General features: G+C 40.7%; 2 protein-coding genes across 3 annotated transcripts in view; one reads left to right on the top strand and one right to left on the bottom strand.

The window, feature by feature from the left end:
* LOC120552246 (disks large-associated protein 1-like) overlaps positions 1–7,857 on the top strand; it is a gene marked incomplete in the record, with an annotated part of 24,734 nt that extends 16,877 nt beyond the window's left edge. The window contains 3 exon segments of the mRNA XM_039790106.1: positions 5,499–5,590; positions 6,425–6,577; positions 7,097–7,857. Coding sequence (XP_039646040.1) covers positions 5,499–5,590; positions 6,425–6,577; positions 7,097–7,315 — 464 coding nt within the window.
* A 3,348-nt stretch (positions 7,858–11,205) lies between these two features.
* Positions 11,206–16,090, bottom strand: tgif1 (TGFB-induced factor homeobox 1). 2 transcript variants are annotated; one of them, XM_039790692.1, is made up of 3 exons: positions 15,888–16,090; positions 13,643–13,872; positions 11,206–12,826 (listed from the first exon to the last, which is right to left on the bottom strand). In XM_039790692.1, the coding sequence occupies exons 2-3, from the start codon at positions 13,865–13,867 to the stop codon at positions 12,158–12,160; spliced, it is 894 nt and encodes a 297-aa protein (XP_039646626.1). In that variant the 5' UTR covers positions 13,868–13,872; positions 15,888–16,090; the 3' UTR covers positions 11,206–12,157. The 2 variants fall into 2 exon arrangements, with proteins under 2 accessions (XP_039646626.1, XP_039646624.1); XM_039790690.1 differs by having other exon boundaries at positions 15,655–16,085.
* Positions 16,091–16,666: the final 576 nt, after the last annotated feature.

Here is a 16,666-nt window from a genome sequence, read left to right as displayed (position 1 = left end):
ACATATTTTTATCTTACATGTTCATAACATTCATCAAAATATATTTCATATATTGTAGTTCTCTGATTCTCAACTTTGTTCTAACGCAGCTCCCTCTCTTCAATCTCTCTCTAACTCGCTCCACCACAAACCCTGGTTGCAGCGCTCGTTGAGCCACTGTCTAAAACTGCCATTTCCACCAGCTGAGAGTTTGTAACAGAAATAAATGCATTATGGATCATTTTATTTCTATAGTTTGTAAGCTCACTCAACCAGCTGACTTCTGTTGAAACAGAAGACGTCTCTAACGTTTTAAAACCAGCCTCTGGAGACTTGACCAGCTGAGTCGCAGCAACACCATTAGCCGGTTTGTGTCCAGCTGAGACGAGCCAGTTTAGACTGCTGAAACTGCAATGATCTAAAACAGTTGTGTCACATTGCCAATCTTTGGTCTAAACTCTTCTATAATATATTAGAAACTTCCAATTTGATAAAGTCAGTGTTTATCAGACCACAAATGAGACAATTATTAGAACAACACAGAAACTGCCTCTCACTTGTTACTCAAAAATTGTCATGAAAATGACTCCAAAAAATATGAAATACCATAAATATGTCAAAATACACCTGAAAGGGGCCTTTAAGATGTCCTGTTTGATTTAGAATTTGAGTGAAAAAAATGTAATTGTGCTGAGAGCAAGCGAGCAAATTCGGCAATTCTGAGAGGTGCATGATGCCAGGGGTAGCGCAGTGCCTAGTTGGGGCACTGCTCTCAATGGATTGGCCCAGGCGATTTTCCCGGCTTTATGTGTAAGCAGCAGCTTGAGCGTCTGAACCATAGAAATTATATGGTTTGGAGTATTGTTATTAATACATGAGCTTAAAGTTTTCAGAATTGTATTCATAGTTCTCTTTAGGCCTTACAGCTTTTTTAAAGTTAATTACAAAAGTAACAATGTATTCATCATTGTTAGCTTATACTATATTATCTATATGTAAATGAAATGTAGGGATAAGATGCAGATCTGAAGCAACATCAGAAGTATCCATGGTGGGGAAAAAGGGAGAATGGATGGCAAGCAATAAAGCTGAACTGCACCAAACCTTCAAATGAGCTTGAATATCAGGTATGGTAGTCCAGCAATGAGATGGCATAACTAAACTATCAAAACCATAATATAAAAGGTTGCTCAAATCAAGCAAACTGATTTGTTCTGGTTCATAACAGTGATATAATAACAACCACATACAAAAGCTATAATTAGAATTCCTTTGAACAACAAGTATCACTCCAAGTTTGAGATACAACATTACACAAACTGATAGCTGGTGCAACGGACAAAAGCTGTTCATCTGCACACACATTGCCATGAAACAGAGTTGGTTGGCGAAGTATCTATATACTGTATATATTTAGAATTTTTTCACGCTTTATTTTGCCATCAGACAGCCCCTTTACTAAAAGGAATTGAAGTTGTTGTCTATGCTCTCTTTAAAAGCCTTCTTCATTGATAAACACAGCAATTTTAATCTAGCAGAAAACAGGAGTTGCTCTTCTACCACTGCCGCCAGTAGTTAGTTGCTTGTCTAGTTCTGTCTCGATTGTTAAGTTAGTTTTGTTATTGTGTGCCTTTTCATTAGCTTTATGTAAAAGAAATAGTCTGTGCAAAAGTCTGTGCTAGGCTAACATTATCTGCCCTGCTATATGTTGTGCCTTTATCACAACATACTATGGCCTGTTGTAAGCTATTACTTAAGTATCAAAATATCTTAATCATCTCTTAAATAACTATAAATATAATTATAATGAATACATATTTAATACATTAGTCTTTATTGAACATGTATAGCATAAAATAACGTGAGGTTTTGTTTGGAAATAACTGAATTCATGCCAAACTGTCTGTTCCTCTGGGCCTCTCTGCTTCCAGAGGTCACAACCAGGTCAGTTGAGACATATTGGGTGGGGAGGGAGGACTGCAATCTGCACCTGCACTACTGCTGCATTCAAGGGAATATGGAAATTGCAATTTTACTGACCCTGACTGGTCATGTTTTTACTAAAATGGACGACTGCTGATTTTTTTTGCAGTTATTTTAAGACAATTTTGCTCTTGCTGAGTAATTCAAGGCATCCTCTGACCTGGATGACTGAAAACACACTTTAAATTATGGATTTGACTTTTCTGTTTTGTGAAATTTACCTCAACATGAAGACCCATAGTTCTGTAATATCCAGGCACACCTGAACACACAGTTAGAAACGCGTCTTGTTTGTTTAAACCTAAACAGCCCAAGTTATGAAGGATACAGATGCAGCACCATGATTAATCCATGTGAAACATATTACATTTTTTATCAAACTAGGTTGGGCTGAGTGTAAAAAAAAGGAAATCTGGGCTAGGGTAAGTAATGATCTTATCAAACAGAATATACAGATTTCTTTGTAAGCAATAGCAATAGCAGGGCGTGAGGGTTATAAGGGGTTTGTGGCAGAAGGCTGTCATATATACACATACAGTTATTTGTTAATGAGGGGGGAAACATAGATATGGTAGCTTTCAACCAATGATCAATTTAGCAAACTGGATAATGCAGCTGAGTCTGGCCAAGTCCTGAGTCCTGTTTAACCTTACCAGAAGCAGGAAGTATGCTCTTTCAGCCTTTTGCATTGGTGTTGATTTTTGCATCCCACTTCAGATCCTGGGATATTGTGTATTCTTAAATGTGTGTCCCAGTGGTGACTACTGAGCCAAGAATGTTAAAGATGATAGGTAAAGGTCCCAACTTTTCGAAACTTAAATATATTACAGAAGTTATAATTATGAAATAGGCTATATATATTAAAGCCTACCTTTTATTTTTGCTCTCTATCAAAAGAAAAATATGTTGTATGCTGTAAATCAAGGCCCAAACGCACTGAAAGCGATAATTGACGCAGTTCTTTTGACCTGCCTTATTTGACCTGCCTCATTTGATGCTTCCATGGCGCACTGCAGGCATCAGATTTTAAGCGCCAACACCACAGAACCAGCAGTATTGTAGAAAAGGTCGCTATTTAGGCAAAGGTTTTGTATGTTACAGATCCCCCCATCAGTAGAGGCATTAGACTTTTTGTGCCATAGTGCGTTTGGAACTTTAAGCTCAAACTTTTGCCACGGAAGCTACTGTATTAGAAGGTTACTCCTGAAAATTGAAAGAGTGCTGGAATGTGGAACGTGTGATACTTGTTGAATGGGGTTATTATCTTCGAACCTTTGCCTATCATCTTGAAGGGCAGATGGAGGGTGCTCAGGGGGGGCTCTTCCTGAAGTCCACAATCATCTCCAATGTCTTCTGAGCATTTAGTTACAGGTTGTTGTGGCTGCACCAGGATGCCAGCTGCTTGACATCATGTCTGTAAGCTGACACATCATTGTTGCATATAAGCTTTACAGGGGGTCCTGGAGGGCCAGTCAGTAGTGTACAGAGCGTAAAGCAAAGGGAGAGCAAACTGCACTGTAGGGCTCCAGTGCCGAGACATGGTGCCTGAGATGTGTGCTTTCTGAGCCTCAAATGATGTTTCCTATTCGTATTTTGGAAATATGTGGCCAGATGGGAAACCCCATCTCCAGCATAACGGTTTTGGGTTAAATTCCCACTGCGATACATCAACCAATGTGTCCCTGAGCAAGACACTTAACCCCTAGTTGCTCCAGAGACGTGCAACCTCTGACATATGTAACAATTGGAAGTCACTTTGGAAAAAAGCGTCCGCTAAATGACATGTAATGTAATAGAGCTGTAATCCACAAATCGAACCTTTGCAAGGTTACTAGGTCTGGTTATATAGTTATATTAGATGAATGAGGTAATGAAGATATTAGGCACAGGCGTTTGACATGATGAAGATGTTGCATGCATGGTTAGTAGCCTATATTACCAAGTTTCTAATGTTATGAAACAAAACTATGAAGAAATAACTGAGCAAGAAGATTTATCTATTGATCTGAAGGGCCAATAGGCCTATAGTGAGGTGTGTTTTTTACAGTTTCATAACCATTTGTAAATAGATTCACTAATTCACTAGTATATTTGATGGATCATCAGGATAAAAAACATTTTGAAAATCAGTAATCCTATCTTGATAATTTAGGTCTATAAACAGGTAACTGGCAAAGTAAATACAGTTTTAGTATTATGACACAAAGATAAACTAGCTATCTGCAATATAATTACAGTAAAATGTAACATTTAACTTAACTAAGGCAACAAGATTTGTTCATAATTCTCTTATGTTAGACAATAAATAGCCTCATTTTAGTTATAATTGCAAATTAAACAAAAAGAAAAAGCACATTCTAGGACATGTTTAAGCAGAGATAGCTTTTTTAAGTGGAATTGAATTTTGAATTTTATGTTAAACCAGTAGATATTGATCAAATTGTAGGACTTTAATTTTAAGTATTCTGAGTTTGAGTTACTATGGCTGGGCTAACAGAAAGTTCAACTTGTATTATGCTGTAATACCATCTCCCACCAGGAGGGGTGCATCATTGACTGAGTTAAATTTTCATTATGCTGCAATACCATTTATTACCAGGAGGGGCGCATGTTCACAGAAAAGTTCACACACTTGCAATACCACCGTTTGCCAGTAGGACGTCAGCGTCTTACACACACACACATTTTTCTCATGAAAACCCCCCCAAAGGGGACATTGGAGATATTGATACTGGGCATATCAGGAAGCTGTTTTCTATGCTTTGAGAGGGGTCTGCCCGTGGGGACCCTGATTTTGGTCCCCACGGTGACACGAGTCCCCACCTTGTGAGTGTGTATTCAGGTCAAGGTCCCCATCGGTATAGAAATGCGAGTACACACACACACACACACACACACACACACACACACACACACACACACACACACACACACAACAAGGAGTTGAAGACATTGTATCTGTAGTGCAGATTCATTACTCCCCCTCTCAGTTTCTGATCCCATTTTCTTCATGTTGACTAATGTATGCACTGACAGTTCCACTCCATAGGGATATGTGAGTCAATAGAACTGACATTGGAGTCAGGTTATGCCGCACAACCTTGTTTATCTCATATATCAGTCTGCCAAACAGACATTGTAAGAGAAATAAAAGAGCCCATTGTTTTAGGACTATATTCTTGATTTTTTTCCCCCCTTTCTGATCACATGAAGGCATCTAAAACATCTCTTTTATGTGGTGTAAACATAGCATTTTGAATTGTATTTTCATGTATGGTTGCAATTTTTCATTTCTTTGGATTTGGAATTTCAGCGCATTTCAGTAAATATTTCACTTCCCTAAATGACTTCTGTTTCGGAGAGGCACAGATAAAAGAGGATTCTAGCATATCCTTTTCTGTTGCATCACAAATGCACCCTCTCTGTTAGCGCTGCAACATGCCTGCAGTATGCGGTTCTGTGAGTAATTGCATTGTGAATTGTGTGCGTGCGTGCGTGCGTGCGTGCATACATGTGCGATTTGTGTCTTTCTGCAGTCCTGGGGAAGATCCGCAGTGCAGTGGGGAGTGCCCAGCTGCTTATGTCCCAGAAGTTCCAGCAGTTCCGGGAGCTGTGTGAGGAGAATCTGGTATGTGTCACCTCATCCTCTGCATGCTTCTCCAGCCCCCCGCCCCCACCCCCCACAACACTGACATCATCCTGCACAAATCATCCTGACAGGCCAGGCCTGCGCTCATTTACTATGCATCTAGTGTAGAGTGTGCATTTGCACACCCTTATGGTCTTTCACATACAAAAAATAGAACTTGCTGTGTAAAACTAGAGCCTGACAAACCGTATTTTTTAGATGTTGATACCACCATATATATTTCTGTATTATAGCAGACAAAACCTTGTTTTTGTATATATTTACTTTCATTTGTCCACGTGCATGTTCAAATCTTTTAAATACCTGTGTTGCATAATTTACCTTTATATTAGAATGATTTCCTTTGACGGAAAAGGTAACTAATTAATTATAAAATGCTTAAAATACAACTTTGAACAGGAAAATGTCTATATTTATAGTGTTTGTGTTTATACTGAATGAAAGATGGGTACTTGACAGATACATTGACTATTTTTTTGGTTTAAATACGGTGGAGGTATGATTTAAAACAAAGGGTAATAAAGAAGTCAAAGGCTTATTCTGGATACAAACCCAATACTCCCACATATTTACCATATGGTGCCTCATTCATAAAAACTAATCTGAGTCATTCAAACTCCAAGTAGGTTGCCAACAATGCATTTGACTCACTTGAAATCTAATTCTGTAATTCATTCAATTTGTTCGTGTTGGTAAAACTGAATCCTCAGATAGCATCATCAGCATATTTCCAAAAATGCATGGTAAGCATTAAGAATATGTTTTATCTATGTGTGTATTCATGTGCGTTTATATGCAATGTTTGTGTATCAGAACCCAAATGCACACCCACGGCCCATCTCCCAAGACCTGGCAGGGTTCTGGGACATGCTCCAGCTGTCAATCGAGAACATTAGCCTGAAGTTTGATGAACTCCACCAACTTAAAGCCAACAACTGGAATCCTTTGACCCCGCCAGAAATTCAGGTGCACAAACACATGGCAAATATGAAATTCATCTGGCCTCAATTTTGTTTCGGGAATGCTTTACTCACCCGCATGCTGTCTGCTGTCATTACTGTATACTTTAAATTGTAAGTCCTAATGATTTACGGCTAAGCTTTGTTGTAGCATGCGTTGCATTCTGTCATGTTGCCTGCCTGACGCCGCACACATGTATTTGTGTTTGTTCTGTCTTGTTGTCGACAGTGAGCTGCTTTTGAGAAGCTACTCTACCTGCCATGCACCATTGCGGGCCTTCGCTCGCCTCAATGGTCACTTTTACCTCACACAATGGCAGCCGTGCCCCCTTACCCCACATAAATGGCTGCTACTATGAACCATAACCTCATTCAAAATTGCATGCTCTGACTTTATGCCGACAACAGCTACACTGCTCTTTCTAACCCTTATGCAAGACAGCTGCAGTTGTGTTGCTTTTACTGTGTTTAGCTGCAGCTCGCCTTGAGTGGTCTGTCATTAAGACTATTTGTCATTCCTGTCCAGGAGAGAAGGATGCCCCCTCCTGTGCCAAAGAAGCCCCTGAAGGGCCACCACCCTCCACTGGCTAGGGACCGCTCGCTGGAGAGCTCTGAGCGCCAGCGTCTGGAGGCTCGTAAACGCCTGCTAGCTGCCAAACGTGCCGCGTCGGTTCGGCAGAGCTCTGCTACAGAGAGCGCAGACAGTATTGAGATCTATATCCCAGAGGCTCAGACCAGACTATGAGACGCGCAAATGCATGTACCCACACACATGCTCAATACACTGTCCCATGCACTCTATAGCACTGAATGGTAAGGTTAGGGTGCTAACACAACATAATTACATCTTTTGCGGACTATCCAGATCACTGTGCGGTCAGTCACAATGGAAGAAAAACACGAAATGTACATTTATAGTATTTATTTATTTATTTATTACCCCCAAACCCAGTTCCCAAATTTTATTCTCCCAGCTTTAATGTAGCAGTCCCTCCTCTTCCTGTACCTCCACCTGCCCCTCACTGTCAAAGAAGTATCTTATAAATCCCTTTCTTTAAGTGGCCTAATATTGCAAAGTAAGCCAGGTGTAGCACAGCAGTGATGCTTCACGTTATTATATTCCAGGTGCCGAGAATCAGAGGAAAACAAGAAGAGAGCATGCATGTGGAATGTGTGTATGTATGTATATGCAGCACACACAACAAGTGTTTTATTTGGTCTGATCTGCAGCTCAGATCAAATGTATTAAATCAAATGGAGACACCAGACCTCACATATTGACTCATATCCAAGATGTATTATCTGTTATGTATTTTTATTTTTTGTATTTTATTTGTATGAAATCCTACGATCTGATTCTGAAAAACCATAAGCTGAGTTTTTTAATTTTGAGGCCAAACTTTATGAAAGAAAATAATGGTAAAAAGACCAGACAAGGAAACTATAGTGTCAGGTAGCGACACAATTACGCCCTCTGTCTGAAAATGGGTCTTTTTCAGCAGCAAGAGGCTTCTCCCCGAAGGTCAAGAGGTCAGATTTAGCTTCTCCAGGTGAGGCAAAGTGGCTGTTGAGCCAGGAGCAGATTTTGTGGTTTTGCAACGAGTGTGAGTCACTGAAAGAACCACTGTTTAAAAATGCCACAAACCTAATCTGTGTGTGGTGAGTGAGAGAATGAGTGTGTATGTATGGTATGATTCAGATTTTCAATTCAAAAGTGCTTCCTATTTTTCTAGGTCTAAAGGGTCCTAGTTGTAATTGAAAATTAAGGTAGCAGTATCAACAAACTGTAAACAACCCGCCCATCTTTTCTCAGTTGAAACTGAGCAAAACATGTTTGTATAAAGAACATACAGTATAATGACATGACATGCATGCTGACACAAGGTAACTGATATTTTCTGTATTTTTTAACCAGGTTTAATTGTCATGTTGCATTTAAACTCTTCAGTGTTACAGAAAATGCTAAAATACTGATATTTGGTACAATACTGGTAGTTGTACTGTATTTTATTATGTCATTTTTAGACAAAACAGTATTGAGACTAAAGGACTGAAAAGGGACTATTTTCTCCTTCACTGTGCACGATCCCTGCCTCCAAAATGAAGCAATTATTTAAAGGTCAATTAAAAAAATCTAATTTGTAATATTTTGTATTCATGTTTAATTTATTGATTAGGAAAACAATGACTGTTTATTGACATTGTAATTATTATTATGCACTGACAACAAGGCCCTTATACTGTGTTTATTTATGTTGATTCTTTAGCATGACAGGCACCTTTTGTCTCTTTTCTGTTTCGGTGATCAGCCTTAATTTCTAATATAGTCGGAAAGCACAACAGCAGTCTCAGGGGAAGAAGTGTGTGTGTGTGTGTGTGTGTGTGTGTGTGTGTGTGTGTGTGTGTGTGTGTGTGTGTGTGTGTTTTGTGTGTGTGTGTGTGTGTGTGTGTGTGTGTGTGTGTGTGTGTGTGTGTGTGTGTGTGTGACTTCATGTGACGGGTTTGTCTCTTAGTGTATATAACCCAAATCACCAGGATAGGCCATGACCTTAAACAAAGGAATAGTATTCATGCATATCTTTTTTTGAATGATGTTCCTATTGAACATCTCAGCCCTAATTACTTTAATGTAACAAGGTATTTCTGTCAGCTGCTTGAATGTGGAGACAATCCCGAGCCAGTTTACCATCACATAGTTGTTTTGATAACAGAATAGCAGGACTTTGGTGTGTTGTCCGATTCTCTGTATTGATCTGACAAAGTTTTGTGCCATTTGATAGTTAAGGATATATTCCTGTTATTTGTCCCTATTGAACGATTACCTGAAGTTTTCATTGAGGACGTTGTGTGAAGGAACTTAAGTGATGAAGGGACCGTATAGTATGATTTGTATTTCCTTTAGTTGGTCGATATGAAGTTTAGAGAGGATGCATAAAAGTAACAATAGCTCAAAGTTAATGCCATTTTATGTAGATGAAGCTCATTTTAGTATTTTTTACTTTGGAACTTGTATTTGAACTGAATTGTCTGTCAAATGATTGACTTCTTATTTATCTTTATTATATTACATATCATTATAATACTCCTCGTATAACAGGGAGATAGAAACCAGAATGTCTGATTGTGGTTAATTGCTAAACCTCAAAGACACTCCAGCAATTCTGAAGCTTGTGCTGTAGTTATATTAAGAGAAAAACATTAAAATAAACATTTGTAAATAATTGAATGTTTCCCTATGTAAATGTAAACAAAAAAAAACAATCAAATAACATATTAAGCAGATATACATTTTGTAATTGTTATTACACTGTTGATGTTATGGCACATGTATGAGCTCTTAACAGCATTAAAGTAATATATCATTGCCATAATTGTGTTGTGTTCATTTCTTTCATGGTGTCCACATGTGTTTTCAATTGGAATATAATTAAACAGATTACAAGGCCAGCATGGTGTGTTTTTAGGGCATTCCCCTTCCGCAGGGGTGGGTCCCCATAATTAGACAGCACTTTTGGCCTTGGTTTAGCCCTGACGCTCCTGTACATGCAGCTTCTGGTGATTCGTCATTCACACATCAGTCATGCGGAGGGGAGGCATGCTGACCTCAGTGGCCAGAGTTCAGGAGAGAGAAGGGAGGGGGTGAAAAAGGGGGTTGCGGAAATGGGTGTCGTCTTTGTATAAAGTGTGGCCCAGGGTCAGTCTACCTTTCAGATGGCCCACCATGGTGGGCTACAACTGCCCACTGTGCGCCTGGAGGTCTGTTTAAACCCTTATTAGTGATTACATCCCCAAGTTTGGACCCAACCTCCCCCACAAGAGCTGTCACTTCTGACAAGCAACATCCGACAAACGGTGAAAAACTCAAAATGCATTGTAAACATTTGTTGACATTTCGTGCAATGTTCCAGCCACTGCTTAGCCAATAAAATATGATTAAGTAATTACTTTTATATTTGCTTTTCGATCCAACCGCATATTCAAGCTAGCGGATTAGTGAAGATGGGAGTTCTGAATGTTCCTGGGTTCTTCTTAATGAAAGAAGAAACAACCTCAGTAAAGGTTCTAATTCCTTTCAAATCAGAAAAATAGACAATTGTTAAGCTTCAGAGAAGAACATGTAATAAATAAAAGGGTGGCTGTCTCAGCAAAAAGACAACAAATCCTATTGAGGCCAATGGAGAAGCTTTAGCAGGACCAGAAGGGAACAGCTGTCCTCCTAGCCTTGAACGAGCCAGCGCACTCAGTTGTAAGCTGACTTACATTGAATCTATTGAGATGCAGGCCCACATAAAGCCCTGTTGGCAAGAAACTGTTGACGTCTGCCGTTTGCTCGTGTTAATTTATGCAGGATTATGCTAATTGGCAGGAGCTGTTGTAAACCTCTCACACACAGGAATGTTTCTGAATGCCTAACGGTAGCCTGTGGAAAGACATGAATGCTCTGCTATTTCTGTCCTCCCGCTCTCTCTCCTTTTATTTACTGAACATTCTGACTCAATACACTCTCCTTATCCTTAACGGATGAATCAGTAATCTTCACAAAGTTCAGTAGGATTTACAAGAATACAGCCTGTATGATTGTGCGTGATGATCTAAATGGGATCCGCAGGGGGGAACATACCAAACGATCAATTCTGAGATGTAGAAAAACAAAACTTTATTTGAATCCCATGTGACCCCTATTTGCCACAAACATTGCACAGTATGAAAAGAAATCACATCATTGGGCATCATGTCACATTAACTATACACATGGTCCTATTATACATGAAAATGCTTTTTGGTGATTTCAAAAATGCTGTCTTTGTCAGGTTATGAAACAGCAAATGCAGAAAAGACATCTTTAGTGTTTAATTTTCCAGTCCACTGGCCATCGTTTTCGCTGAGTGATGGGATGAAGGCTCGGACTAAGAACCTGCTACATTGGTCATTGAAATATCCCTTGGTGGGCAAAAGAGTAAAAAAAAACATAGTAGGTTTCTTTCTTTCTTTTAAAATAGCTAAAAGTAAAATCAAAATCAAAACTATACTTATACTCATGAAAACATAATATTTACTACAGTAGTGAATAAGTTTGTCATAGATGCTAAGAGCAAAGTATGTTTAAGACACTGAGATGACTGTCCTCTGCCTTTGGTGTGCAAACAAATGAGGCAGACCAATCATAAACTGATCTCTGAAATGTATAACAGTAAACGTGTGGACGCGACCGATTGGTCTGTGAAGTAGGTCTGATTCTAGTTCATTCTCCGTTCTCTAAAATGATGTACAGTATAATGGAAAGACATAAGACAGGCAGCATTTCTCTGATAACATTTTTGGTCCCTGTGTGCAAATAAGATACACATGTAGATACATACGCATGTATGTGAAATGAATTAACAACTTACAGCCAAGGCACCTCGATAGTTTTTTTTTCAATAAAAAAACATCCTCATCAATTTTATTGGTATACCAAAAATAGAAATGATCAGGCTTTATGTGGATTTGTTCTCTGTTGCGTGCAGACAAGTCACTGAACTCAGGAGTTCCATAGTCGAGACACAAAGTCAAGTCTCTATTCCCTCTCCTCCTTCTTCTGTCACTTTTAGGAGACCAGCTGTTTGGCTTGCAGCTCCATCTCTGCAGCCCGTTTGAGGGCCACGTCCACCAGGAGCTGAAAGCCGCTGAAGTCTTGTGTGAGGTCTGGAGGGGTGGGGGGAGGGGTGTTGAACAGCCCGCTGCGGGGGCTCAGGTTGCCCTCCATGCCGGTGCTGCTGAGGATGGTGGTAGTGGTGGGGAGCGGCTGGCTGCCTGGCCCTTCATCTGGGCACCTGAGCAGCGCCTGAACCTGTGCAGCCTGCAGCAGCTCAGCTGCCCTGTCACAGTTCATTCCTGGCACAGAGGGGTGGGAGGCTGTTGGGCTGGCCTGCATTGCTGTGGAGACAGTGGTGTGACAGATGACAGAAGGCCGGGTGGGCATGAGCCCTGGAGAGGGGGACAAGGAGGTTGGAGAGGGTATGGAAGGAGACGCTGCCTTCCTCAGGACACCGGGCATGGCGGGTTCGAAGCTGGAGGGGTGGAGAACACGTTTGTCATAGCTCTCCTCCGTACCGGCTGCAGGGCTGCTGTGTTTTGGAGACTGGGAGCTGTCAGAGAAGCTGTCGCCTGCTTTGCTACCTTTTCTGGATATGGTAAACTGGTTTGGGTCTTTGCCATCTTTCCTCAGCATCTCTGGAAGAAGTCGCCGCCGTGCGTTAATGAACCAGTTGCACACCTGGAGAAGACCACAACAAAGATCCATGCTGTGAGAAAGCTGCATTACATGGTTCACTTATCTTCTGCCATGCAATTTACAACAAAAAAAATCTGCTGGTACACTTATCCCCAGGTGCAGATTGCACCTGTGTTTTCAGGAGAGAAATCAAAATGAAAGGCTAAACACCACCCATCGCATACTACTTCATACCAGAGGCTGTGTATTTCACATGATTAGCATTTTCTATAAGTCATTTCAGCACTGCAGAAATGAAGAAAACAAAAAAAACAGACAAAAGATTATGATAACATCTCAAAGTATGAGAAGCTAAATATTAATGTTAAAAAGTCTAGTTTGTAATTCTTAGTCCTGTATTTCAAGTAGTCTTCAATAAAAAGTAATCTCCTTTGTCATTGCAGTAATCATGGTCATCTCTTCTTTTTTCCTCAGTCCACCAGGCTAGTCGTAACTGGCTTGGAGAGACTTGAAGCTCTAACCATGTAAATGACTCTGCATTGTTCCCAGACAGCTGGGATGGAAAGGGGCTGGAGGGAGGGAAATTCCTGTCCCAGTGCCTCAGCCAAACCCACAGCACACAGGGAGTGAGTTTACTCACGTTGTCTGACTTTAATGTTGCAACATTAAGCCGGGTTGAATGACCTTCAATTCACTGTTTGTGTGTCATGTTTTGTTTGTCATCTAGACAGGAAATGACTCCGTCAAGCTGACACTTGCTTCCTCTTCACTTTTTACAGTGGTCTGTTTACACTCTAAGGGTTTACTAGACGCAAAAGCTCCGGTAATCTTCTCTTGTTGTCACATCTGTGTCCATACCTGTAGTGTGGAGAGCTGAGTCTGCTTGGACAGGAGGGCTTTCTCCTGCTCAGAGGGGTAAGCGTTGTAACGGTGCTCGTACAACCAGTCCCTGAGGATCTGAACAGACTCCTTGGGCAGATTCCCCCGCCGTTTCCTCTTCCCGTTGCTCCCCGAGCTGGACGACAAATCCAAAGGGGCGTCCACGCTGTCCTCGTCATCAGTCTCACTCCCTGACAGCATCATCAAACCTGCGCAAGCAAGGATTAAAGAGGGCGAATGAGAACAGGACACAAAAGAATACGTATCCTCTTATGTTAGCCACCCTGTTGTCAGTCTCCTAGCTGCTCTGCTGCAGCCGTTCACCAAACACAAGCTGTCTTGGAGGCAGCTGATGTGTCAGAAGCAAGCTGTCAAGTTCAGCCATATGATTCATATAGGGAGAGAAGGAGGGTGTGAGGAGTAGGAGGGAGTGAGGGAGAGAGGGAGGGATGAAGGGGGGGGGGACGTCACAAAGGCTGGCCTGATGCTGTGTCAGTTATAAAACCTGCCTGGACAAATACAAGTCAGGTCTATTGCACAGACTGGGAGCACACCTTGCATGCTTGGATAAGTAAAGTACACTGGGCTGACCACAAGAACAATCCCTGTATAAAAAGAGAGATTTTGTTTTGAAGAAAGGCAGCAGTGTTTTTGTACAGATTACAGAGTACTTTCCTATTTAATTTGGCGTTTTAGGCATGTCTAATCAAAGTCAATTATGATCAAAGAGGATTTGGGCCTTTGAATTACATTTAGGGGGGGGGGACCTGCTTATGAACCATTACAACTTTGATAAGATTTTTGTCTGTTTTTAAGTGTCGTTTTCACCATATGTTACATTATAGTAAAAAAAAAAAAAAAAGGCAGGGTCAAGTCATAAATATAAAAAAATATTCATATAAATAACTATTTACACATGGATACCAGCAGCTTACTATGCATGCAGCCCAGACGTCATTATGGAAATACAGTAATAAGATTCAGAGTATATCTAATCCACTTCCCTATGCAGACTGCTTTGAAGCAGTGGGAAAGGAGTAAGAAAGTTCCTGAGTCTGAGCGGCCAACAGGATGAGGTAATTACGTAGGCTGGAGAGAGGGGAAGGGGGAGGGGAGACCTGTTGCAAATCAGCGTCTCCAGACTAAACAAAAGAATCTAGGGCTGCGTGGTTCTTTGTATGCAATTCAAAAGTTTCTACACGGAAACATCGAGTTCACCATACACGCAACTCCCTCCGAAATACCATAGTTTAACAGAGTGAGCAGAAAATACGTTTTAAAGTCATTAAGACGCTGGTTTTGTCAGTTTAAAACAACTTGTAAGAGGTTTCCTATTGTGTGTGCGCGCTGCACCACGAGGTCCATGAACAAGGCAACAGCAACTTCTCACAATGAGGAGATTTGGATAAATTTGGATTTAGATACAATTTTAAAAAGGTGCGGAGGGTGTTTCGGTCCGTGGTCGATAGTTTGAAAGATGCTAGATATCGATTTTCTTAAAAGCTTACACGTTGTAAAAATGTAACGCCTCAAACGGTTAAACTCACAACAGTCGCCAAACTTTGACTTGTACCATCACTTTTTTCAAACTTCGACACAAATGTAGCGTCCGTCACTCAAATTAACTTGTATTCGAACTAAAAGCAAGCCTCGTTTGATTCAGTTTTGACATTTTATGTGAGCTCTGAAGTTAGCCTAATTACACCGTGACAAGAAAAACAAAACGCATGGCGAAACAGCCGTGTGTTATTGTGTCAAAACTTGAATAAAACATATGTAGAAGAACACAAATAATGTGCAAACTTAAGCTATATTGACTTTTGACATCGCGCCAGCACATGGCAGAAAAAGCCCCCTGTCATGTCTGGAAAGGAAACAATAGACTGCATGGTTTGCATATGAGGGAAATCGCTCTGTTAATCCGTCTTTACGCTGCCTCCGGTTATCTAAACTAATTTTGACTTTATTTTTCTCAAAAGCATCCAACCTACCCTTTTTCGTCTTCATCTTGTTCCGAAAATGCCCACTTTTTCCTCGCCAAGCGCAGAAGAAAATTGTCTTTGTGTTAGTGCAATGTTTTTCTTTCTTTTCTCCAGATATCCCCAGCGTGTATCCGAATATCCGAAAATCCTTATTCATCCAAACTCGCTTCTTTCCCCCTTTTTTTAAAATAGTTTTCTCTTCTGGTCGCCCTTGTTTGGAGACGTAAGGGGGGGGGGGTTACCTGAGATCTCTGCGTCCCTTCGGCTCAAAGCCCTTTTCTCATTGACTGTGTGTTTGATCCTGAAACTGGGTGACAGCTATCTTTGACAGCTGCGTGACTCAACGCACAGAGATCCTCCCACCGTGGAGTGCAGAGGAGAAATCTCTGACATCACCATGGCTTGTTCCACTGACATGGATACAGTCTCGCTAAGCTATTACTGCCGCAGTCAGACAGCAGACCCCCCCTCTAAGATAGCCAAACAAACACCAACACCTTGTAGCCTATATTAAATTATGAACCGCAGAAAAAGGCGTTGATTTAGGCGGGCAGTCAGAATGCTGACGACGACAACAACAACAACAGGCTGGTGGAGAGCGAGAGCACTGCGGACCTCGTGGTAACATCTCACACAAATAACAACCACGATTGAAAAAAATCACAACAGTATTGCTACAGGCTATACATTTTTATAAAAAAAAAATGTTGTGCAGATTATGACTTGCGGTGTTAAGTTTAGTGACATAACCGCACATTGTGGTTTTATCTCCTTTTGTAGGCTATTTTCTATAACACATTGTGCAGAATTATCCGTGGCATTAAATTGCTTTCTTTATGAAATAGCCTACTATTCGTGCGTATGAACTTAAAATTCATATCGTAGGCTACCATATCATCGTTTATAACAACATGGAACCGACAGGCTCAGGCTATGTCAAGTAATACCTCCAAATGCTGTTTATACCAGCCGACTGCACTTTTCCCTCCATGTTGTCACTAGTAGCTCATTATGTTGTATC

This window comes from Perca fluviatilis, chromosome 22, assembly GCF_010015445.1.
Source record: "Perca fluviatilis chromosome 22, GENO_Pfluv_1.0, whole genome shotgun sequence".
Lineage (NCBI taxonomy): Eukaryota > Metazoa > Chordata > Actinopteri > Perciformes > Percidae > Perca > Perca fluviatilis.
Note: the sequence above shows the minus strand (reverse complement) of the source record. Positions and strands in the feature narration are given on the sequence as shown.

Bases quoted from the DNA above. Each gene is read 5' to 3' on its own strand.
- tgif1 (XM_039790690.1), bottom strand. From the start codon at position 15,802: ATGAATAAGGATTTTCGGATATTCGGATACACGCTGGGGATATCTGGA. The intron at 13,873-15,654 runs GTAGGTTGGATG...TTGCTTGCGCAG, and splicing joins CAAGATGAAGACGAAAAAGG to GTTTGATGATGCTGTCAGGG. The intron at 12,827-13,642 runs GTATGGACACAG...GGTCTTCTCCAG, and splicing joins CTCAGCTCTCCACACTACAG to GTGTGCAACTGGTTCATTAA.